Source organism: Balaenoptera borealis (genome assembly GCF_965194805.1).
Source record: "Balaenoptera borealis genome assembly, chromosome: 7".
NCBI lineage: Eukaryota > Metazoa > Chordata > Mammalia > Artiodactyla > Balaenopteridae > Balaenoptera > Balaenoptera borealis.
The window spans coordinates 6,944,405-6,970,016 of record NC_138864.1 but is presented as its reverse complement, the minus strand read 5'-3'; the positions used below and the strand labels follow the sequence as shown (position 1 = coordinate 6,970,016).

The 25,612-nt window shown below is 45.4% G+C and overlaps 1 protein-coding gene across 16 annotated transcripts in view; it reads left to right on the top strand.

The window, feature by feature from the left end:
- Positions 1-25,612, top strand: part of COBL (cordon-bleu WH2 repeat protein) — a 273,659-nt gene that overhangs the window by 88,641 nt on the left and 159,406 nt on the right. For 10 of the 16 annotated variants that reach the window (XM_082399296.1, XM_082399301.1, XM_082399291.1 and 7 more), the window contains exons 2-5: positions 3,615-3,818; positions 15,115-15,325; positions 17,160-17,388; positions 24,662-24,759. In XM_082399296.1, the coding sequence (XP_082255422.1) occupies positions 3,615-3,818; positions 15,115-15,325; positions 17,160-17,388; positions 24,662-24,759 (742 nt within the window). Of the gene's footprint in view, positions 1-3,614; positions 3,819-15,114; positions 15,326-17,159; positions 17,389-19,862; positions 19,908-24,661; positions 24,760-25,612 lie in introns of all 16 variants that reach the window. The other 6 variants (XM_082399294.1, XM_082399286.1, XM_082399287.1 and 3 more) reach the window with 1 other exon arrangement.

Genomic DNA, 25,612 nt, shown 5'->3' with positions numbered 1-25,612 from the left:
CACATAGAAGTGATATCATATGATATTTGTCTTTCTCTGTCTGACTTAATTCACTTAGTATGATAATTTCTAGGTTCATCCATGTTGCTGCAAATGGCATTATTTCATTCTTTTTTATGGCTGAGTAATATTCCATTGTAAAGCCAGCTTTATTAGTACCCAGAAATAAAAATGTAGTTTACTTGGAAAGTATATTTATTTCCTAAAAATGATAAAAATGATTTTTTCCTGAAAGTACTTCTGGGAGGTAATGCTAATGGCAGTTGGACTGCTCAGAGACTGGGCTTCTAGCCGAGACCTATGGTTGATTAATGAAGGATCCCATAACCAGTCTCTCTGCCTTGACTTTTCCATCTGTATAATGGGCTGATATCTGGTCTTCCTAATAGAGGTTGAAGGATGCACTGGTTAAAACTTCAGACTCTGGAAACAAATTGTCTGTAATCTGAGAAAGGTGTGCCCAGACTCCTTATCTATAAAACAGGAATGGCAGTACCTCCTCACAGTGTTATTGTGAGGAATAAATGAATTAATACTACACAGTCCTTAGACCAGTGCAATATATGTTTCCTACTTCATCTTTATTTCTATAAGTTTAAAGGAAAAAATATGTAATGAATAAGAATAAAGCATAAAAATTATAAAAAATATGATGTAGGTATAAGGTTTTTAACAAGAACAAAAGAGAATTAATTTATATCTACTTATCAGGGTAGAGGATGAAACCCAGGTGTCATTCCTAAGTCTTGTGTTGGCCAATGAAGTGAACAGTGATGGTTTGAGGCCTCATCTGAACCCTATTAGCTGTTTTTCCCCACTTTAAATGACCTCTTTCATTTTACAACTAATGCATAGAGAGGTGATATTATAGAAAAAATTAGGAAGTGCAAAGAAGTGAAAATAGCAAAACAAATGTCATGGTACCCATCACCCAGAGATCATTGTTACTGAATCTTTGCCTTGTCTTTCTAGACTGTTTTGTGATCTATTGCTATAATGCATACTTCTCTTATAAACGGTATTTCTCAAAACAAATAATATTTCAAACTTTGTTTTCTTAAAATGTCTATATTGAGCATTTTGGAACATCAACTTATATAAATTTAAAATATATTTATTCTTTTACATGTAGCTGTCCAGTTTTTCCAGCACCATTTATTGAAGAGACCGTCTTTTCTCCATTGTATAGTCTTGCCTCCTTTGTTGTAGATTAATTGACCATAGGTGTGTGGGTTTATTTCTGGGCTTTCTATCCTGTTCCATTGGTCTATATTTCTGTTTTTTGTGCCAGTACCATACTGTTTTGATTACTGAGCTTTGTAGTATAGTCTGAGGTCAGAGAACCTGATTCCTCCAGGTCTGTTTTTCTTTCTCAAGATTGCTTTGGCTATTTGGGGTCTTTTGTGTCTCCATACAAATTTTAAAATTATTTGTTCTAGTTCTGTGAAAAATGCCATTGGTAATTTGATAGGGATTGCATTGAATCTGTAGGTTGCCTTGGGTAGTATAATCATTTTGACAATATTGATTCTTCTTAATAACCTAAATGGGAAAAAAATTTGAAAAAGAATATATATATATATATATATATATATATGTATGTATGTATAACTGAAACACTTTGCTGTATACCTGAAACCAATACAGCATTGTAAATCAACTATAGTCAAATATAAAATAAAAATTGCTTTTAAAAAGTATATTTAACCAGTACTGGTATAACATTGTTTTAGTACCATCATTTATTGAAATTCTCTCTTTTTGACCTGTGGTTAGAATATCTTACATACGTTTGCCATTATAAATTGCGTTGTACTGAGTATCTTTGAACCTCCCACAATGCATTCCTGTGGGATTGTTTCTTTAGGATAAATTCCTAGAAATGGAATTCTGATGTCAGATGCTTTGGGCCAGAGTGCCCCAGCACATTGCTCTGCAGGAGAAGTTAAACATTGAGGGCTCATGTGGCCTCTCTGTGGCTCCTCGCTCTGGAAGAGGGCAGGCGGGAGCAGAGCGAGGTGGGGAGGGGCAAGGCCCTGGGAGCCAGACACACGTGCTCCGCATCCCCGCTCCGGGCTTCGGGGGAGCTAGGATCTTCCTGACACTCAGTGTTCTCAACTGCAAAATATTTTGAATGAAGTGAGCTTCCTAGGCGTATTATTAGCATAGGTCCTGATGCTGAGTAAATACCAGTTCTTATTATATAATGCCCAGGGCCTCTGTAAAATAAGATTCTTATATATAAGTAAGGAACATATAAATAAATGTGTGCATGTATATGCATACACATAAACATACACATGCATATGCACATGCACATACATATACATATATGTACTTGTACATACAACACCTGTGTACCTAAATATAAAATAAAACACCTACACAAAGTAAGGTCAGTTGCCTCCCCTGAGTAATGTGGAGGAGACAAGAATTTCTAAAAATGTTTGTCAGAGTGGGTGATTTATTGACAGGTGTTTAGGAATCTACAAGGTGAATTGAGAATTCAAAGCACAGGCAGAAATAAGGTGAAAACAGGGGGGGAGCAGGTGGCGTGTTAAAATACCATCAGTCATAGCCCCTGCCACTAAACTGCCACCTCCGTCCACAGTGCCCGTGTCTGTGGGTGTTGGTCTGGTGGATTTTCTGGCTACTTTAGTACCTCCTCATGTAGTCCTATCACATCCTCAATACCGTGGACCCATGGACTCCAGATCCTCAGCTGGTTGTGGATCCAGAGCTGGGGCAGTGGTTTCAGCTAGAGCAATGCAGACCCCTTAATTAGCTGGGATTTGTAACCCAGTCAATGGTTCAGAAAGGACTGGTCCAAGCAAAGTCTACCACCCCAGCCCACTCCCAGGAGGGGAAACACATTTTAGGCTGTTTCTTTCCAGGAACACTTACTTTCAAAAATGCGTCCTCCATAGACCATAGACTGGCGGTTGCCGAGGGGGAGGAGGGTGGGGGAGGGATGGAGCAGGAATTTGGGATTAGCAGATGTAAGCTTTTATGTATAGAATGGATCAACCACAAGGTCCTAGTGCATAGCACAGGGAACGATATTCAATATCCTGGGATAAACCATAATGGAAAGAGTATAAAAAAAGAATGTATATATACATATCACTGAATCACTTTGCTGTACAGCAGAAATTAACACAACATTGTAAATCAACTCTACTTCAATTAAAAAAATGATGCATCCTCTACTTTTCTTAGTTGTCCATTTTCTCTATGTTGAAGAGCGCTAATATATTGATTTTTTAAAATTGAAGTAGAGTTGATTTACAATGTTTCAGGTGTACAGCAAAGTGATTCAGTTGTACACACACATACATGTATATGTATATATATGTATATATTCTTTTTCAGATTCTTTTCCGTTTTAGGTTATTACAAGATACTGAATATAGTTCGCAGTGCTATACAGTAGGTCCTTGTTGTAATATATTGATTTTTAAAAGTTTGTGCAACTCAGAAGGCCTTAAGCACTTAGAAGACTGGACAATTAAGAGGAAAGGTCCTTAGGAGCTGCTGGCCATTGACAGGTGACTTATTAACTTTGGGCTGGAAGCTGCCACCTCATTCAGTCCTTCCTGTTCTCGCCTTTCAAGGAGGAAGATGAAGGCTCGTGCTCCCCCGCCTCCCGGGAGGCCCACCACTCCCAGCGTGCACAGAGGACAGAGACCTCCCCGCGATGCGTCCCCCAGCCCCCCGCGGAACCCGCTCGGCAGGACGGAGACGCTGGACGGCAGGGTGGTGGCCATGACCGTGGTGCTGCCTAGCGGGCTGGAGAAGACGAGTGTGGTCAACGGCAGGTAAGGGCCCCGCGCGGCGAGGAGGGCTCTGCCGCCCAGTTTGCAGATCCACCGAGACCTGAGGCGTGGGCGCATCCCCCCGCGTTGGGCTGGACCAGGGCCTCGGGGTGTAAATCTGGGCCTAGTGACAACCTGCAGTGTCGCAGGCGGCCCGGCTGCGTGCCAGCTGGGCCACCATGTGCACCCTCATCCTTGGGACTGCAGCTCACTCCTGTTAGAGGTGGGCTCAGAAGGAAGGGGGCTCTCAGGCCCATAAGCACCTCCAAGGAGGTGACCACCACCACAGGTGGGGCCGGCATCCTTGGCCCTGAAGTTGCACAGCCGGGGGGCAGCCCCCCCGAGTGACCATCCTCGGGTCCACTTACGGACTGACTCTCGGAAGTATGAGTACCGTCAGTTATCAATTTTCCAAATGGAAACAATGCAGGTTTAGATGAAGGAATAAAATCCGACCCGTGGAGTTGACACTGACGGGAATCGATTTACAGACCCTCGATTCCCACCCGCACCCTCATTGGGAGCTGATCTGCCTGCGAAGGTGCCTGTGGCCGAGCTCAAACTCTGGTTCTTCTTTCCGTCGCTTCCCAGTCGTAAGAGGCAGGACGGAAGCATTGGTAATACTCCACTAAGAGTATGAAGGGTGTTATTACCCATAGAATTTCTAACTTGATGTTTGATATTTATCAAAATAGATCGTAATTATACTGTTTGAGCAATTCTGCATTACTGTTATTAACTCAATCCATAATAAAAAATTTTAACAAAACCACAGGAAACAATTCCATTTACATGTTTAGACATTTTATTGTGCAGAATATGATAGAGTGATCAATTATAAAAACATTCAAGCTTAAAAATAGTTTTGTATAATTCTGAGGCAGGAGTGAATGGGAGTCATATTTCTAGGAAGCCAAGGAAGGTAGGAAATGATATGAAATATTTAAATCTTAAAAAACCGTTTGCTCGAGTATTTTAAAAATGGATAATGGTGGAAATCACATCACTCTGGGTGTTTTTATTCTTGTGGGTACATTGAAAATAGTGATACAACAGTTTTTGTTTTTTTTTTTTTTAAGATTTTTTTTGATGTGGACCATTTTTAAATTTATTTATTTATTTATTTATGGCTGTGTTGGGTCTTCGTTTCTGTGCGAGGGCTTTCTCTAGTTGTGGCAAGCGGGGGCCACTCTTCATCGTGGTGCACGGGCCTCTCACTGTCGCGGCCTCTCTTGTTGCGGAGCACAGGCTCCAGACGCGCAGGCTCAGTAATTGTGGCTCATGGGCTCAGTTGCTCCGCGGCATGTGGGATCTTCCCAGACCAGGGCTCGAACCCATGTCACCTGCATTGGCAGGCAGATTCTCAACCACTGTGCCACCAGGGAAGCCCGATACAACAGTTTTATGTTAAAATCTTAGTATTCTGATTCTACCCGATATTACATCCTTTGCAACTATTAAATTTTATAAGGAAAATTCCAGGTGACAATTTACTGGCAAAGGGGTACATAGGTTTTTAAAATTATTTTATGGGCTATGTGTACAAAAATTTAAGGAATGTTTCTCCAGGCAGTGATATGTACCTGGAGTACAACATCTTGAACTCTGAAAGGGGATGCAAAGCAGCTTTCCAGAGTGTTACCAGCAGGGAGCACCGGGGTGTGGGGCTCTGGTGGGGCTCCTCCCCGTGGCCATCAGCCCACCAGCAGAAGACTCTGGAGCCAAAAGTTAGGACTTACCGTGATCCCTGTGGCCTAGACCCGCAGAAGGCAGTAGCTTCTGTGCGCAGGGTTCACGCAAGAGATATTCAGGTTTCTAAAGTGTCTGTGTTTCTTGTTTACCAGAGGGATCTTTGTTCTAAATACGCTTTTCCCACTTAACTTTAACTTGAGAAGCAGGCCATATTATCATAGGTTTACAAACTACCTTAATAGACGAGTGTAATTTTATTAGTGACTGTATTACAGTTGACTCACCATTCTTATATTTTTGGCCCAATTTCTAGTTACAGTTGTAAAAAAAACACTTTAGTGAAGTGTGATTAACATATAAAAACTGTCCATATTTCATGTGTACAACTTGAGTTTGTGGCTAAGTGTACACCTGTGAAACCATGACTTCTTTGTCTAGTTACATATCTTTTAAGAAAATGGACTCATGGGTCATGTCTTAAATAATACACAGGTCCGATCTTACAGGTGCATGAGGAGAGACAGAATGCCCACTTGTAAATTAAAAATATTATTTTGAAAAATGTTTTCAAACTGAACACATTCTTCCGAGTTCATCTTTAATTTTCTTTTTCTTTCAAAGTAGAAGTTATCACTGTGCCATTTTGCAGTGCAGCAGTGAGAATAGGTTCAGCTGTAGAGATTAAGTATTAAAATACTTTTCTCTTTTCTAAGTAGTAAATACTCATCCCTTCCCCAAGGGTTTCCTGCAGCAGCCTCTGGTCTCCCTTAGCGGCTTGTAACTTGCTGACGCTGCAGCTTCTTGCTTTGGGAATTGGTTTTATGTGTCCTACTCTTCAATAATACAAGAGTGGGCCGAAGTCACATTCCTGACCCTTGCTGAAACCAGATCTACTAAACGTTTATCAGTGTGGTTTCTCTCTTCCATTTTATCAGAGAACATGTCCACCTTTAGGATAAGCAAGTCGTTTATAATTTACAGTCAGCACCTTAACCACCTTTCCAAACGTGAAAGATTCTCACAAGGAAAACACATTAGTACTTGGAGTCTGATGATTCCATTCTGCATATGACAGTGATTTTTCTTTCTCTCTTTTTTTAAAGTTTCCTTTGGATTTAGAAACATAAGTAGAAGTCTCAGTATGTTCTTCGATGAGACATGGGAATGGGTGTTCTGGAACTTTCTTAAGGAAGATGCTCTGGTGCCCTTTTAGGATGGGTGCTACCAACACTGCTCAGGGCCACTGCAAGGAGACCGCTGGTCCCATCAGTCTAACTCGGGGACAAGTCAAGAGAAGGTCTTTGAAGAGAAAATGCCCTTTGCCAAAAGGGAGCTTCATAAATGGTGTCAAGCAATCGAGATTTGGGTCCGTGTCATTCTGATGTGGTAAATTAACTCATGTCCAGTTGGCATGCAAGCCCAAGGGGCCCAGGACAGGAGAAGGCAAGCCTTTCCTTCTCAGGATAGAGGAAATCTCTCTCCATGTTCAGTCCTGCGATTCTGCCTCTGTGGGCTGTCAGACCCCATTTATAATAGCCAAGTTTACAACCGCGCGTGGATTTGCAGGTTCCCGGCCTGGTAAAACAGCACAGGACTCCCATGGCACAGGTATCGTCCTCCGAATCCCTTCTGGAGAGAGTTCACCCGTTCCGAGATGAAGGGGAGGGGAGGGGTGAGCGAGCCCAACCCTGGTCTCTCCTCCATCACCTGCCCATCAAGGTGCTGGCCACGCTCCCTACAGAGAAAGCAGGTGTGTGGTTGGCTTGCAGCTTCAGCAAGGCCCCGTGGCCTGAACCCTGCTCCCTGTGAGCTCATGGCTCCAGGGCCTGAAGGAAGCTGGCTCTTCTCCAGCACCAGTGTGTGAAGGGGGTGAAGCTGGAAAGGGCAGTTTTGATGCTGGAGATGCTGCCAGAAGAGGACCATTCTCCAAATAACAGGCTTGGTTTAACTTGATTTACATTTCCACTTAAAGGATACCGTTTTTTAAAAGACTTTATTTTTCAGAGCAGTTTTAAGTTCACAGCAAAATTGAGAGGAAAGCAGCAATATTTCCCATATACCCCCTGCCCCTATGTGCACCCAACCTGCCCCGTTATCCACATCCCCCGCCAGAGTGGTACCTCTGTTCTAACTGATGCACCTACACTGACATGCCATCATCCCCCAAAGTCCATGGCTTACATCAGGGTTCAGTCTCGGTGCTGTACATTCTCTGGGTCTGGACAGATGTATCATGACATGTATCCACCAGTATAGTATCATGCAGAGTATTTTCACTGCCTTAAAAATCCTCCCAGAGAAAATTCCTGGGACACAAGCCCTTATTGGTGACATTAACTAGAGGTGAATCTCGTTGAACATCATTCACTGGTCCTAATTCACCATTTCTAGTGACTACCTCCCAAATGTTTCTGCCTTATTGAGGCTTTGTTTGTTTGGGCTAAATCTAAGAGAAGCTAAAAAAATTACTGTCACATGCAGAATGTCATCAACAGCCTCCAGTTACTAAGTTTCTTTATGAGAATCTTTCCTATGAGGAAATAGCCTGGTTAAGGGGCAGACCATAGATTATCAATTCCTTGCTTATCCTGTGAAAAGATGCTGTTATGGTTTTGGATTTGGTGCTAAACTAATCGTCCTGAGAGGCAGTCTCATTTTGTGAGATCCCGATAGACTAAAAAAATGAAAATGATCATTTATTCATTGAGCAAAATACATATTGAACACTTAGCTTTCATGAGACACCAGGAGGAGGACATCCCAGCAAATAGAAGGAAATAAATAGCATTTGCAAAAGGACCAGTTTGTGCAAGAAGGCGGAAGTGCAGTGCTGCTGGAACCCGGATTGAGAAGGAGAGATGCGCGGCCTGGACACGAGGGCTGGCCGGGTCCCAGCGTGTATCCTGGAAGCCATCCTACGGCTCCACTTGCCGCTAACAAGACTGCACGTGCCACTGGGGATGCAAGGTTCCACCCCAGCGCTAGGCAAGTCAGGAGAAAGCTGGTGCATCTGAACGTTAATTTAACTTACGCATAGTGAACAATAGTCCTACATTAAAGGTAGCATGCAAATTTCACGTGCGTTTTAAAAATAAGCACAGACAGGGAACTTTAAAGATATCCGGGCTGTGTCCCAGGTCCCCCAGGGGGCTGGTTGACTTACCTGCCAAGTGAGAAGCACATAGAAAAACCTGCTCCTGTATGACCTGGATACAGGAGGCTCTAGATTCTCAAGTCAGATGACCTCCAAGATAGCGGTCAAAGATGCTGAGGTTGGAGTTAAGAAAAACACAAGTTTCTGTGGTCAGAACCTAAACAGAAGGCACCGCTTTATGAGATGGCCCGTCCACACCTGTCCAGGTAACCGCTCACGACATCCCATGCCGCCAGGATAACGGTCAGGCTGCAGCCTCTGAAATCCCTCTCTCCAGGTCAAGGTGTTCCAACTAGCAGTGTGTTTTAAACAGTTTTACAAGTTGGACGCCTTTGGAGAAGGCACGTCCCTCCAATCGGCAAAACTCCCTCTCTCCCTCTGGTCACGTACTCAGACCCCCTGCAGGCTGGGGCAGCTGCCTGGCCCCCGGTGACATTTAGGTTTTGTGAGGATGTGACCAACTCTCTGATTTGGTGCCGTCGTCCTGATGACCGGGCTTCTGACGTGTGCCTGAGATGCAGGCACCCCTGGTCATTTTGCTGTGGCTTGTTCCCTCGTGCCTCGTTGATGGGCTCAGGACCTAAGCGGCCATAAGACTGAATTTTTGCCATTGACCCTGGCCTCATACCCAGAGCCCAGCCTCTGGGCGATAGACCCACTCTGGGCAGGCCCTGCTAGCATCTTGCCATGTCCCGCTTCTGTGTTGCCAGGTGAAGCTGCCAGACTGGACTTGCTCTAACTCTGTAACACCAGAGTCTGCCTTACCCAGGGCTCGGCCCACCTGCTGGCCTTGATCCCACACAAGAAACTAGGCCCGTTCAACCAGTCTGTGATTTGACAGTGCACGCAGATTGTTTGTTTTAACGTTGTATCTGGAAGTAGCGACCTTAACGTGATTTGTACACTTGACACTGTGGCACCTTTTAATCCAGTCATTGCTAGGTACTCAATGCTCATTTCATGAGTACCGAGGGTGCAGTAGTTTTTCAGTGTGGCCCCAGACCAAGAGCCGCTGCATCACCTGGGAACTTGTGAGAAATGCAAATTTCCTGCCCAGGCCTAGTGAATGAGAAACCCCGGGGTGGGACCAGCGATCTGGGCTTTAACACGCTTGAACTTCCGGAACACACGTTAGACTTTGAGAACCCCTGCTGCTGTGTGTGCCATGGCTCTGCCAGATGTCAGCGTATCCGGATGAGCCCGGGATCCCCGAGAGTGAGCCCAGGGTCTCACCAGCATGATGGCAGCAAGAGGGAGTCGTAGGTTAGTGTAAGCATCTCAGTGAGCCCCAGCAGCCCGGCCAAGGCAAGCTTTGTGATTTAGATGGAAGCGCCCTCCCTCGGAGAAGGAAGAGGTCCATCCATCAGCCCAGCCGGATGGAAATGGGACTTGGCCTCTCTGACTCCCATGTGGTTCCCAAACAGCCTGGTCCCCACGTGCCCTCTGCATTTAGGGAGCGCAGGATTGGCATGGGCTGTTCCCTGCCCTGTCCAGCTCTCTGCCAGGATTTCAAAAAGAACCACACCTGAAAGAAGACCAGGTTTTTCTTATGGAAACCACCGACTCACACAAACCATTTTTTGGAAATCTCTACATATTTGTAAAGTAATATTTTTTAAAGAAAGAATTAGAAAAATTCTACTCACTTTCTAAATTTAAAAATAAATTTAATAACTCAAAAATAACTTAATAGAGGAGGGAAATCCCTTTTTCTGCTGTAAGAATAGTGTTTTGTTTAGATTTAAACCCAAGTGATCTTTCTCTTTAAGTTTGAAGTATCATTATAACGTAATCGATAAATATCCAAAGTAAAGGATAAAATTTGAAATTATTCCCATCTGTTTTCTTTGTGCTGTTGATGTCAAGTACTGCAGGAATAATACCGAAGATGCTCAAGATGGGCAGAAATTACCTGTAGATGTGTTCAGTATTGAATTTTTGAATGTGTAATGCTCAAGGAAGGCTGCAATCTGCATGTTCTTTTAATCACCCTTAAAAATGTGAAATCTTTCTGACAGACCAAATGAGAATTAGAGCTATATTTTATTTCCTTTGAATTCCCACAGCTGGGCACACAGTAGGGCCTAATGTCTAAGTGAATGGGTGAATGAGTGAGGAAAAGAAGCTTATATACTGTATAAAATACTTTTCTGTGCCTAAAAAAAAAAAAGTGCCGAAAAATAAATTTCATCCTTACTTTGGGAGCACTTCAGATTCATTCGGGGAACAGAGATTAAAAAGTTGGAAGGAAAAGGATATTTGAGGAGCAATGGAGAGAAACCCCAAAGATCTGTGTCATTACCCACCCACCACCCCTGTTACTGTGCTTTGGGGTAACCAGTCCTCTTCGTTACTACCTTTTACTCTTCCCTTGAACTTGGGACTTGGGATTACAGAGAGGGAGGCAGAGACCCTGATAATGGTGTCTGTCTTTGTCTTAGTTCAGGCGGTCTTACAAATGCCAGAGATGGGGCAGCCTGAACACAGACATTTACTCCCCACAATCTGGAGGCTGGAAGCCCAAGGTCAAGGTGACGGCAGGTGATTTCATGCTGAGACCTCTTCCTGGTCATAGGCGGCCACTGTCCTGCTCTGTGCTCACACGACCTCCTCTCGGTGGGTTTGTAGGGACAGCGAGCTCTCAGTGTCCCTTCTTCTGAGGACACGAATCCGATCAGATTAGCGCCCACCCTTATGACCTCATTTAACCCTAACTGCGTCCTTAGAGGCCCCATGCCCAGACACAGTCACACTGGGAGTTGGGGGATCAGTGTGAATGTGGGGGGAGATGATTTTGTCCATAGCATCATGCACACAGGGGGACCACTGAGACCGGAGGCCGTGCTTGGGGTCCTTAGCAATGATGGTGTGGTCAGTTTCTTTAATTCACCTGAGTCTTCCTTGACACTCTGAGAGTGTCTGATTGCCTAGTGTTCTTCTTTGTAAGACTGCAGAAACTTTCTGGGGCAATCCCCTGAGGGTACTGCTTTAAACGAGTATATCTTGGTACTTGCTGGGAGCCGGATGGGGTCCAGCCACATCCAGGCAGAGATGCTCTGCCCTGAGCCACGGAAAACGTCTCACCACATACAACCGCAAACAGCAAAGACAGGATCCAATTCACTCATTTATTCAGTAAACACTTCTCACTCACCATGTTCCTGGCGCTGTACTCAGTGACTTAGGGGTGACGTAAGACTCACTGGTGGATGGACAATCCTTTTGGCCTCACCGAGGAGGAGACCGGGGCAGAGAGGCAGGTCTGAGCAGTGGTGAGGGTGGTCCTAGGATGCCTCTGGAGTCCCTTCATCGAACCAGCTTCGGGGGGAAAGATGCCCGACCCCTCATCAAAGGGCCAGCGCATCAGAGACGGTGCTGGTCGTCCTGGGGGCAGGTGGGAGTCACGGAGGGGAGTCCGGCTCCCGAGGTGATGAGGGGGTGCAGGAATAACCAGGCAGCCACCTCCCGTCTCCGGAAAGTCCTCTCCTGTGGCCCAGTGGCCCCGGGACCTGCTGAGGCCCTGTGGGGGGCATGCAGGACTGCCTGGCTAGAAGTTCTCATCCTCTGCAGGCTGAGGTCCGGTGAATCCAAACCCCCAGGGACCACACAGCAGCTCGGATCCTCCATGACTGCCATCAGGTGCTGCCACTGTGCTGTGGTTTCCTCTTCCTTCTGGGTGGCTTTTTCCAGTAGCATCAAGGACAGAACTGGCTGGCTCTTTTGGAGTTTGGTGGCTTAAAATGCCAGCCAATAGCCACTTCCATGGTGCGATGGAAGTGGCAGAAAGGCCAGCCAACTCTCACCCCATTTTCTGAGGACACCGTCCAGAAAAGCTTGTGCTGGAAAGTAGGTCCTCAGATCATGCTTTAAATGGGCCTGGGGAGGAATCACTGGAGTGGAAGGCCCTGCAGGAAACGCGAAATGAGCTCATGCTTTGGGACCCAGGTCCTCACGTTTGGCCTTGCGCTGTGTGTCCAGCTTTTTCAACACGGCCCGGGTCAGTCTGCATTAGGATATGGGGTCTGTCACTCTCTGTAGCCACAGAGGGAGGCCTGCAGAACAGACAGCTTTCAAAGCCTGAGTTCTCCTCACGTCCTAAACCTCCTTGCTTTCCTGCAGAAACCCTCTGTCGTGGCTCGGGTTCCAGCCCGGGAAGAGATGCTGTCCCCTTGGCTGAAGTGGTAATGGCCTCTGTGCCCTTTGAACAATTTAAGCACGTACCGTGACGGGTATGGCGTTGAGTTTTATTATCATGGTCTTACAGTGGTTTTGTTTTGTTTGTGCTTCCCCCTTCCCCAAATAGTAAATTTGAGGAAATAGGCCTCCAGCATCATAGAATTTTCTGCTTGGGAATTCCTTCCCTCCCCTACTCCCACCAAACATTTTGTTGAGAAACGCTTCCACCCTCAGGTGTTGAAAACGTCACTGCAGCTTCATCATTAAAGAGCTTTCACTGGGCAGAGCCGAGTCCTACGTTAGGGTCACGGAAGAGTGAGGGCAGCAGGGTGGGTACCGATCGGCCAGTTGTGGAGGAGATCCACTCGATACACAGGGTAGAGGTTTGGGCGCCCAATTCTTTATCCGGACAGGAACCAAATACTACATCACTCCTCAGCTAGTCCGTGCGAGAATAAGTCCCAGCTTCTGTTAATGGCGAGGAGAGTTTATTCTCTGTGATGCAGGAAAACCCCTCCAGCCCCAGAGCTGGCCTGCTCCCTTTCAGAAGGTCAAATTTGATGTTTCAAACATGTTACCAATTACTGAATTAGAAGAACAGAAGTTTACATCAGTAGCTTTGGTGTTCTTCCTGGTTTAACATTCTAAGATTAATTCATATCTTTGTTTGAGAATTTATCCTTATTGGTTTACTTGGTGGCAATAGACTGTGGGTGGAGGTAAGAGAGGGGAAGTGACAGTCAACATCGTATGGGACCAGGGTCCCAACCCCAGCTCCACCCCCTCATGGGAACTGGGGGATAGCGGTCCCCACCCCCCAGGCTTGGTGAGGGTAAGTGGGAACAGTGTGACCTGCACAGAATGGCTCTGGGCCGTGGAGGAAACATAGTACGTGGTAACAAGGAAGAGGTCGCTATTTTAGCATCGTTAGAAGTCTGTTTTCTGTGCTGAGGCTTTTCCATGGAGTTTCGTGTCTTGGAGTCTTTGGTGATGTCACTGCCTGTTCTGATGCATTATGCTTGTCGTTGAGAGAAAGATGATCTTTATCCCGGAGCCGAGGGAATCAGAGCTGACAGCGTCATTAGCCAGCACGCCCACCCGCGTGGCCCATGTGAGGGCTAGCGCTGCCCTGTCCCCACCACGTGTCCTTTCAGAGTCCCCGGGAGCCAGGGGGGTGATGAGCCCCCTAAACGTCCCAGGTGATTCCAGGGTCCCCTGGTTAAGGCATAGGCTGTTACCTAATTACTTCCTGGATATCGGGTGGGAGGAAGTATTGTCATGGAGATGGCTGGGAAATGTTTTGTATCCGCTAGTTCATTATTGATATTTTTAGCAAGTGAATGGGAAATAGGGTACTCTGCAGCTTTGCCTGTGGTTTCACAGTTCAGTGTCAGGGCCCCCGCAGCTCACAGCCCTCAAGGTGAGTGATGACCGAATGGTGGGCGGAAGCTGGCACCTGTGCCTTTACAGGTGCACCATGAGTCCCAGGTCTACACAGCCCTGAGCACCAGACACCTGGAAAGCATCACTATGACCTGAAATTATTGCCGTGCCAGTTCCTGATTAAGAAATAGATCACAGGGAAGGACGTACGCTTTCGTGAGGTGTTTATGCACCACTGCTCAGGAAATGTGTAGGAAAAGCGAGGTCAGCTTGAAATATACAGACGTTCTGCCAGGTGAGTATAAACGATGGAAATGAGATTATTTCATTCTTTGGGACAATCTGAATTGTTTTTGGCTCCCTTAGTAAATAATGATCTGTGATGGGAGACATTATAAAAATTATTAAAAATTTTAAAATTTAGAAATTATAAAAATTCAAATAAGGTAATTTTCTTCATTTTTTTGTCTTGAAAAAGCATACTTTTTAGCTAAAAAGAAAGCTATTGTCTTCTTCAACTTAAAATTTCAGTGTTTAAGATACACTATATTTGTGAATAACTGAAAATTTAATGCCTTATGCCCATATGTTAATATCATTTGTGCTGACCTTATAGGATTCAGGTCAACGTATCCATGGGTTTAAGTAGAAATGTAAATATTTTCCCAGCTATTCTGATTTTGATGGTGCTTTCAGTAGCGTTTATTAGTATTGAAAGTGTTAAGATATCACTGTGCAGTCATGCTTGAGGAATTAACGAGAAGCTGTTTTCTTTCTTCCTACGGATGGCCAATTTGCTTATTCACCCACTGGTTCATTTGTCTTAACCCACTCAGCTAGCAGAAGGGAGAGTGCAAACATTCCCCATGACCGTGATTTGTTTCTCTCTTTCAGTCACGCGATGATGGACCTACTGGTTGAACTTTGCCTTCAGAATCACCTGAATCCGTCCAACCATGCCTTGGAGATCCGGTCTTCAGAAACTCAACAGCCTTTGAATTTTAAGCCAAATACTTTGGTTGGGACCCTGAATGCGCATACCGTATTTCTGAAAGAAAAAGTTCCTGAAGCGAAGGTTAAGGCTGGCCCCGCTAAGGTGCCTGAGGTCAGTAGCACGAGGGACCCTTTGTCATAGAAGGCCATACGCAGTTCCCTGTGACCCAGGGTGCTGGAGGTGCTGAGGAGGGGCTGGCGGAGCCCCTGCTGTATAAGTAACGCACGCTGCAGTTGAGGTTTCCACTTGCGTGGTGGGCTAAGTTAGACCCTAAACTGAGTTTACTTTAGGAGACCGAAGTTCACCTCATTGAATAATGTTGTGTAGCATTGCTCCTTTAGATACCAAAGAAGAGGAACCAGTCTAGAGCAGAGCCATCCACCAGAACTTTCTGCAAAGATGGAAATGGTCTATAATTCTGCCCTCGGCAAGGTGACAACCACTGATTACATGTAGCTGCTGAGCATGTGAAATGCAGCTAGTGTGATGGAAAAACCACTTTTCATTTCTTAATTTTCATTGAAATAACCACAGGTAGCCAATGTCTACCCTCTTGGACTAGTCCTGAAGGTTCTAGCTGAGTTCTGGAGGCCTTCCTATCCACGGCAGAGGTTGGAATATGTAGACGATGTAAACGTCTTCCTAGAGAGAGGAATCAGAAAGGGGTTCCCTTTTGAAATACTAATGTCAGAAATACTCATTGCAATTTGGATACTATTTTATGCATAGATTCCAGGCTTTTGAGTATTGATTAAAGGTAACTCCAGCAGCTTATTGTACTTTTTAATAAGGCTTTGTTGTGGATCTTTCCTCTCCAGTTGAAAGCAATGCTATTTCATTCTTTTAGATTATTGTAGTGCCTACTAAATTTCCCCATTTTTAAACATGGTAGTTTGGCCAACGGGTCATGTCCTCTAGGTTTAAGTGGTTAATAACTTTTCATGGGTGCTGTCTATACTTTGAGTTTTCCCTAATTCTTCAATTAAAATCACTGTTTAAGGAAATAAACCCTTTTTATATTCTGTGGCTTTTCTTGCCATCTTGAACCCCAGCTGCAAATCCCAGGGGCAGGTGAGCCCAAGTTAATATATGACTCCAGTTTAAGAAACATGGAAAAGATCCATGGTTCCATTTTTCCTCCTAAAATTCATCAAACCCTGGCACTCAGACTGGAAAGGGGTGAGATAAATCTCAGTCAGTTTTTTTTTTATTCAATACACATTTACTGTGTCCACTCCCCAGGATCTTAGAACAATGTGGGTGATCAGTAAAGACCAAACAGAAGTTGACTGCATGAAACTTCAGTCTATTACATTTTTGATGGGTCACTTTATCTGTAGACATGTATAATCAGCTTTAGTCAAATTGATTTTTTTTTATTATGATGTCTATTATTATATGCCTATTATATTTGTATGTCTAGTGTATGTTATATTTTTCTAGCTTAAAATGCATATGTGTGTAGTGTATATATGTCAATATTCACATAAATATATGATACTAGATATTAATATATTTATGTGGGTATTCTGGCTTCTTAAACAAAAATTTGTTGTCCTGTTTTGTGAGGTTTTTCTTTTTCCTTTAAATTGGATTGTTCACAAGAGTTCCAAACCACTTCCCTTTAAAAAATATATTAGTGCCTTGTGTTCAGGTCTGTTTAGAATCCTTGAAAGACAGTGTGTATATTAGATTCCAAATTGAGACCCTCACTGCTGTCCATTTCCCCATGTTGGTGGCAGTTTGTTCATTAGCAAAAGAGATTGGAAGGTAAATTTATTTTTCCAGGCATTTGCCGTTCCTGTTCAGTGTGCCCTTTCCCCCACGACCCACTGAATTTTGGAAGAAAGACCCGGTGCACACAAAATCGTGCCCTGCTCCATCCTAGTATACACCCAGCTGTGGGAAGATGCGCTCACGGAATTCTGCCCGCCGTGTCTTGCAGAAGACGGTGCGCCTGGTGGTGAACTACCTGCGCACGCAGAAAGCGGTGGTGCGCGTGAGCCCCGAGGTGCCCCTGCAGAGCGTCCTCCCCGTCATCTGCGCCAAGTGCGACGTCAGCCCCGAGCACGTGGTGCTCCTCCGGGACAACGTGGCCGGCGAGGAGCTGGAGCTCTCCAAGTCCCTCAACGAGCTGGGGATAAAGGAGCTCTACGCCTGGGACAACAAGAGAGGTGAGGCCACCCGGGGTCCCCGGCGTGGCGCCGCTGGCTCTCCGCGCGTGCGTCGTAGCGCAGAGCGGTGGGGATGGGCGTTTGCAGGCCTCTCCGATTCTGTCCAAACCAGAACGGGAGTGGGCGGGAAATAAAATACATGCACTGTAGTTGTACCTCTTTCCCCCAGTCGTGAGCATGCTCGTTACCCCTTGTCTCCTGTGAGCTTCCATGAGATAACGTAAAAAGGGGAAAGGTGAGAATACCGGAGCTTCTCTGGGATACGTAAAAAGGGGAAAGGTGAGAATACCGGAGCTTCTCTGAGATACGTAAAAAGGGGAAAGGTGAGAATAATGGAGCTTCCATGAGATACGTAAAAAGGGGAAAGGGGAGAATACTGGAGCTTCCATGAGGTACGTAAAAAGGGGAAAGGTGAGAATACCGGAGCTTCCCTGAGATACGTAAAAAGGGGAAAGGTGAGAGAATACCGGAGCTTCTCTGAGATACGTAAAAAGGGGAAAGGTGAGAATACCAGAGCTTCTCTGAGATACGTAAAAAGGGGAAAGGTGAGAATACTGGAGCTTCCATGAGATACGTAAAAAGGGGAAAGGTGAGAATACTGGAGCTTCTGCTCTAAAAGAACTTCTCAGAAGCCACGTGTGAACCGTATTCTCCTGGATTTCCTTTTCAGTTGCCATTAAATACTCCCAAGTCTCAAACGTTGCTCGTAATCGAAACCAGTGGCAAAATGCAGTTAGCTATTCCCTAAACCTGCCCAAATGCAGTTCAGTCCCTGGAGACAACACATGATGCTTCCTCTCCATCCTTCTCCTCCCGTGAATGTGGTACCAGCCTGAGATCACAGTTAGTAAGAGGCTCTGGCTTGAGTGACAGCTTGAGGCCAATGTTGGTACAAAGGCTGTTGTGTAAGCAGATTTCCCTGATTGACACAGGGGCTGACTGTATTTGAACAACTGTGAGACCAAAAAAAAATATATATATATTGTTAATATTCCTTGACTTTAGAATTATTAAAATGGACTTCACAGAAGTGTCTATTTTAATGAGCTCACTTGATATCCGTTGGCTTTTATTTCACAAATATTGACCAGGTTGGGCTTTTAAAATACACACATATTCAAGTTTTCATGTTTTTCTACAGTTTAAAAAAATTTTTCCCAATTAAAAAAAATCTATATTTTCTTATTACCAAACTGTAATGGTCATAGTGGAACCTCCCCTTCCCCCAGATCTCCTCCTGAAGGTTCTGGGCCCTGGGTCTCATTTGACATTCAAGAAAGGGATTTAGCTCAATCATGTATAAGATCATAGACTATTTATTCCTTCAGGAAAAAGTGTTCTGGCATTTGAGAGTAATGCATCTTGTGTTTTATCCAGTATCTTTTTAAAACACAGAGAAGACGATTCTCAGCACCTGCTGCACGGGCCTGGATGTTGCCGGTGTGTCTGTCTCGTTATATCAGCCCTATTTAAATTTGGTTTCTGGGAATCTTTGGAAACAGAGCTTTCATTTGGCAAGACAGAAAAAGAGAAGGAAAGACAAGAAAAGAAAAATTGCCCCACATTTAAGCACGTGAAAGGAAAAGGCTTCTGCAAACAAGTATTTCTGTTATATGCTAATTGCTCGGAATATCTTGACAGGTAGCTGTAGAATCTAATACCTGGGAAAAGCATAGGAAACCAGTCTCTGCATTAATGAGTGGGCCCAGCAAGCCCGTGTGTGGTCTTCTGGGGACACGGGTGAGGCGGAGAGAGCAGAAACTGCCCTAAGTCTGGAGCTCCCTCCTCTGATCCCTGCACAGGGCAGGACACGCTGTTGCACGCGGAGAAACAGCTGTCCCCCAGCCCCTGAGTCCTCCTCTGCACTGCCTCGGGCACCCTCCTGGGGACCCTCGCCCTGGGACCCCGGCAGCCTCCCCAGACCAATAAAGGAGCATCACCTGGCATGGCGAGGATGTGCTCCGCCTGTGGCCGACATCCTTTTCGTCTGGACCATAATGTGCCATGTGGGCTGCGAAATATTTGATTATCATCCTTGCCAAACGCCTCCATCCCATCCTACTGACGGTCAGACATTTGAGTGGAGAAGAGAACATTTCTGTCCGTGAGGCGCTCTCTTCTTTGCCCCTCTTGGGTTGCGCCCCCTCCCAGCTGGCAGCTGCCTGGGGAAGGGTAAAGGCCACTGGCAGGGGATGTGTTGTAGGCAGAGGCCCTCCCTGTTCTGGAATTCCTGGCGGCGGCAGCTGGAGAAAGCAGAAGGCTTTGCTGCCACCTGCTTCCGGGATGGCGCTTAGCAGTCAGACAGCTGCGGGATTCTAGGGGATCCAGGCCAGGGATGCAGGCCTGCTTTGCACTTGGCCTTCTCCTGCGGGATGCAGCAGCCTCAGCCCAGGCTGACGCGGGGCCAGGGCCTTGTCAGGTGCTGCCGTGGGTCAAGAAGCCTGTCTTCACTTTCTGTTGCCTGCCTTTTCCAGTTCTTCTGACCAAAACACAGTCGGAGCCTTCCCTGAGCTGCCGAGGTACCGTGAGCCCAGCGCTGCCCCGCCAGCTGCCCCTTGCATGGCTCTGGGCTAGGACGATGCACGGGGTGGCCTGAGGGGATGGAGGGCAGCACCTCTGGGGGCGTCTGGCCAGGCTGACCTGAGGTTGTGGCTTGGTTTCTTGACGCCCTGGTTGACTAAGAGGAGAACGTCCCTTGGGCGAGGGTTCGTTCTGTGGTTCTGACTGGTGAGCAGTGAGGGAGCTGATTGTAGAAAACGGCCCTTTATGAACACAGAACTTCAGGGCAGAGCAGAAGTGGTTCCATGCAGGAGAGGCCCCGTGCCCTTCTCACCTGTGCTTACCTGCCCTCAGGGTCCATCCTGCCTGCTGCAGAATCTGGGGCAGTGTGGATTGTGAAATCTGACCTTTTCTGTCATAGACAAGTATGTAAATGACTGGTCCAAATTTTGCATTCATTTCTTATAAATTTTGTATATATGTATGTATTATGTATAATACATACATACATATGCATGTGCATATGTACATAGGCGTGTATGCACACACGTATGTATTGGGGCTTATATAAATCTTTTGGACTACACACACACACATAACACACACACATACTCCAAGAGGGTCATTAAAATCCCAATGAGTGTTTGGATTTTATAGAAATTTCTGTCCATGTTTGGTAAAGTGTTTAACATTAGACTCTGTTTCTAGAAGGAAAAATAATGCAGAAAACCTGGGCTTTGTTCTGGAGCCACAGTCTACGTGTCGTGTCTGACAGTGGTCTCCCTTCATATTCCTCACCTGTTACCTCCTCCGTCATACAGGGCAGATGGATGCTACAAAGAGAGGGCCTCTCTTTTAAGAAGCACCATAGACACTTCTCCAAAGAAGACATACAGATGGCCAACAGGCACATGAAAAGATGCTCAGTATCACTAATTAGTAGAGAAATGCCTATGAAATGCCTATCAAAACTATGATGAGGTACCACCCCACACCAGTCAGAATGGTCATCATTAAAAAGTCTGCAAATAACAACAAATGCTGGAGAGGATGTGGAGAAAAAGGAACCCTCTTACACTATCGGTGGGATTGGTGCAGCGACTATAGAGAACAGTATGGGGGATCCCTTAAAAAGCTAAAAATAGAATTACCATATGATCCAGCAATCCCACTCCTAGGCATATATCTGGAGAAAACTCTAATTTGAGAAGATACATGCACCCCTATGTTCATAGCAGCACTATTTGCAACAGCTAAGACACAGAAGCAACCTAAGTGTCCATGACAGACGAATGGGTAAAGATGAGGTACATATATACAAAGGAATATTACTCAGCCATAAAAAGGAATGAAATAATGCCATTTGTAGCAACATGGATGGACCTAGAGATTATCATACTAAGTGAAGTAAGTCAAAGACAAATACCATGTGATATATCACTTATATGTGGAATTTAAAAAAAAAATGATACAAATGAACTTATTTACAAAACAGAAACAGACTCACAGACACAGAAAACAAACTCAAGGTTACCAAAGGGGAAGGGGGGAGGGGATAAATTAGGAGCTTGGGACTAACAGATACACATACTACTATAAATAAAATAGATGACCTGCTGTATAGCACAGGGAACTATACTCAATATCTTGTAATAACCTATAATGGAAAAGAATCTGAAAAAGAATATATCACTCTATCTATATATCTATATCTATCAATCTAGCTAGCTAGCTAGCTAGCCAACTGAAACTAACAGAACGTTTTAAATCAGCTATACTTCAATTAAAAAAAGAAGCACCATGAACAGATAGTTGGTTTAAGCAGAAAACTCATACATATGAAGGCTTGATCAGTTCTGAGTGATCTGATTTGGGGATACTGTACGGCTGAGGGCAGCGGGGAAGGTGAATCAGAGCTATTTTGACTGTTCTTTTACGACCCCCGTGATGGGGACGGTCACTTACAAATGTGCACATTTCCCTGCAATGCAGACCCAGTTCCCCTCTTGCATTTACAAGCTTGGTGACCCGGATCTGGCCCCCGACGGCTTGCTCCATTTCTGCATCCAGAAAAGTGGACGTTTTCAATGAGCCAGTCCTCAAGGGCCCCTGCGGCATCCTCTATCCGTCCACACCCCTCAGTTCATCCGCATCACCTTCCAAATCACTTTGAAACTTCCAAACGGATGAGACACAACCTCCCCTGCGTTTTTATTCATATCTAAGTCTTAGTAAATGAGAGTAAATTGAAAAAAAATAAATTCCACACTCAAATTGCCATCCATTTAGAACCGTGGCTTCTAGGTCTTGCGTATTTTCTCCAGGCCTGGCTGCGGACCCGGCGGGGCACCTTGCGGGTCTTGGCTGATGGGAACACTGTCAGGAAAACCGAGAGCTCTTGCTCTGCCCTCCAGCCTGTCCTTCCGCAGTGCCTGCCAGTCGCAAAGCTCACAGGAGGCCCCATCAGTCCAGAATCTCCAAGCCTCACCTTTGAGATTAGACCGTCTGGTTGGGACCCAGCTCAGAGCCAGGCAGCTGTGGGCTGTGGCCTCTCGGTCCCCATGGGGCGGCTCTGTGCCCTGAGCCTGAGCCTCAGTCCTGGGGCTGGAGACCAGCCACTCCCCCTGTCCAGAAAGAGAAACGAGAGGCTGAATTTGTGATCCAGTCTCACCGTTGTGTGGCTGGCGTAACAGCCTGTGTGCCAGTGACGTGTCCTCTGTCCCTCATCTCTCCGGCACTGTCATATCCTGCACTGTCTACATCTGTGTCACATAGCAGTCAATTCTAGAAACATCAGAGGTACAAACATACATGTTGGTGCATACTGTTGTCCACATATAGCTTTACTCTGCAGCACAGAATATTCTGCTACAGGCTCTGGGCCTAACAGAGGGTTTTGGTGCAATTAACTGTGAACCCTACGTGCACGTGCGTTTCCGGGGGGATGCATGCCTCACCTCTGAAGCCGGTCCCCTCGCTGGTTTGGATGTCATGTGATGTGGGGACCGCTGATTGGCCCGGCTGGAGCCACCTGCATGAAGCTGAGAGGCCTGGTTCCTGGGACTAAAACCGGAGCCTTTGCCACTGACAGAATGCAGGGATTCAGGGGCTTGGTTTTTGCTTCATTGGGAGGACAGTATTATGTTAATGCATGTCACAAAGGCTCCGGCTTCCACGTCTGCCTTCTCGAGTTGGAATATGCAATTCTTGGTTAGCAGATGAGAAGTTCACCGATATTTACCTGGTTTGGGTTGGTATCTTGGTGGCAGAGTTTGTAAAATCCAGTCCACGTTTTTCCACCAGTGGTTTGGCGGTCCAGCAATTGGCAGCGGTGTGGGGAAATTAATTTTTCAGTCCTTCAGCAACACCTAAACATCTTTTCCTCTGGCCATATCTGTGTGCCTTGGAAGAGAAGAACAGGATGAGCGGATGACAAAGGCCTGGAGTGGCCTCCGGAGTGTCATTGATCAATGAATAATGGTCCCAATGGTTGTGGTGGCACTGAGGGTGCCAGGCTTGGGCATCTGAGTCATCCTCAATCTGCAGATGGGGAAACTGAGGCCCAGTACACCCGCACGACGGCGTCCTTACGCTCTGCTCCGCTGGCTGTCAAGTGTGGTCCCCACAGCTTAAGCATCCCGGGGGGGGGGGTGCGTGTTGAGTGGGGAGTGCTGGGCCCCATCCCCAGAGTCTCCCATGTGGGCATCTGGTGTGGCCCAGGGTCTCAGGGATGTTGCTGCCGCCCGTCCTGCCTTGCCCTGGACACCATGGCCCTTGGCTGTGTCGCCAGCAGCCCGACCCGTCTGGGCTTCGGTGCCCCATCTGGAACTCCAGAGCTTCCATTCGAGCTCGAAAATCCCGCTGAAGAAAAAACTCCAGGAAATGGAGAAGATTGGGGATTTAGAAGTCAAGAGTAAAAAAAAAAACAATAGAAGAAAAAACAGGTCCCCTAGAGAATGTAATGAGAAAGGAAAACATCCTGTTTGAGGTAGAGGAAGAAAAATCTGGGGACATGGGTCATGGAGCAGCCGACGTGGTTCTTTCAGATGTCCCCTGGGTAAACCATCGCTGTTACTCCACGTTCTGGAAACGAGTGGGCTCCTCAAGCCGGGAAGCCGTTGATGTAGTTTATGTTTTTACCGCCAACCTCATAATTCTTAAAGCAGATGTTTAGCACAGAGGTCGCAGTCCTGAGAGCTGTGCTGTCCGGTCTGATGGTCACAAGCCAGGCATGGCCATCAGGCACGAGGCATGTGGCCAGTGCAAGCTGTGATGTGCTGTGATGTGCATATTGCATTTTGAAGTCTTAGTACCAAAACGAATGTAAAACACCTCATCGATCATTTCATATGGATTATGTGATGGAATACTAATATTTTAGATCTATTGGGTTAAATAAAACATTATTCAAATTAATTTCACCTGGTTCTTTTTGGTGCAGCTGTTGGAAAATGCAAAATTAGGTATATAGTCCCATTATTTTTTGTTGCACAATACTGCCCTAGAACTTCTGGATTTATTCGGGGTTTTTTTGTTTTGTTTTGTTTTGTTTTTACAATACTAAAGATTATAAGAACCTTTAGAGGTTTCATAAACCCAGCTGGAGGCTTTGAGGTGACTCAAATGCTTTGAGAGAAATAGTTGATGGTTTTGCTCTCTTCTAAGAACTAAAGTTTAAGACTAGAGTAAAAAAAGCATTTGTTGATATTTTTAAAGTGTTTAATGTTTCATATGCTGAAGAATAACTTAGTACTTTTTTTTTTTTTTTCCCCAGAAACCTTTAGAAAATCATCACTTGGCTACGGTGAGACAGATAAAGAGAAGAAAAAAATTCTGGGATTTTTCAAAGTTAATAAAAGAAGCGATAGTAAGGTAATTGATTCAGTATCAAATATCAATCAAATTGACATATGATTCTGCATTTATACAAATAGTTTCTTGAGATGTTTGTCCTCAGCCTATCTTGGAATTTATCTAAATACACGTAGGAGTCCTCAGTCCTTCAGAGAGTAGGGTGTGTGTTGTGTCAGTATGCACAAATGCCTCTCATGTCCCACACTTGGTTCCTAAAACAGTGGTCTTGGGTGATGGTGTTTAATTCACCAGCAGAACACGAAGCCATGCACCCTCTCTGCTGGTACCTGCACAGTCCTGGAAGGAAGTTGAAGCTCAGTAAACAACATCTGGATGGATGGATAAGTGAATGCATGGTACGGTTAAGTTTATATAAATACCCAATATCCCGACCAAATGAACCAAATCTTCAGAACTTGTACAACCTGGTGCAGCCTCAAGGAGCTGTCCAGGGGCCACTTTGTGGAGAAGAACATCAGTTGTTGAGTGGGTCCATTTGCCAGTAAATTTTAGACGTTCCCTGCTCCTCCCCATACGAAATGGGAACACGCTGAATAAGTTAATTTTATCGATCTGGTTGGTCTTAGTTAATAAATCCTAAAACCGTAATTTGGGTACAGTGTTATAAAGTCATAGTACAGAGAGTAAAAATGAACACATTTAAAATCATCTTTGAAATTCTCAAGCTATACATGCCTTCTAACTACCAAGAAAGGAAAATGCTTGTGAGCCCTATTGTGTTGGTTTAAAAAAGGTTTATTTTGCTGGGTCAAGTGTTTTCTCTTAACTAGTAGATGGCACTAAAAAAGACAGAACCGTTGTGGGGAATGTTAGTCTTTAATCCGCCAGCTGGGTTTGGAAGCGTCCACCA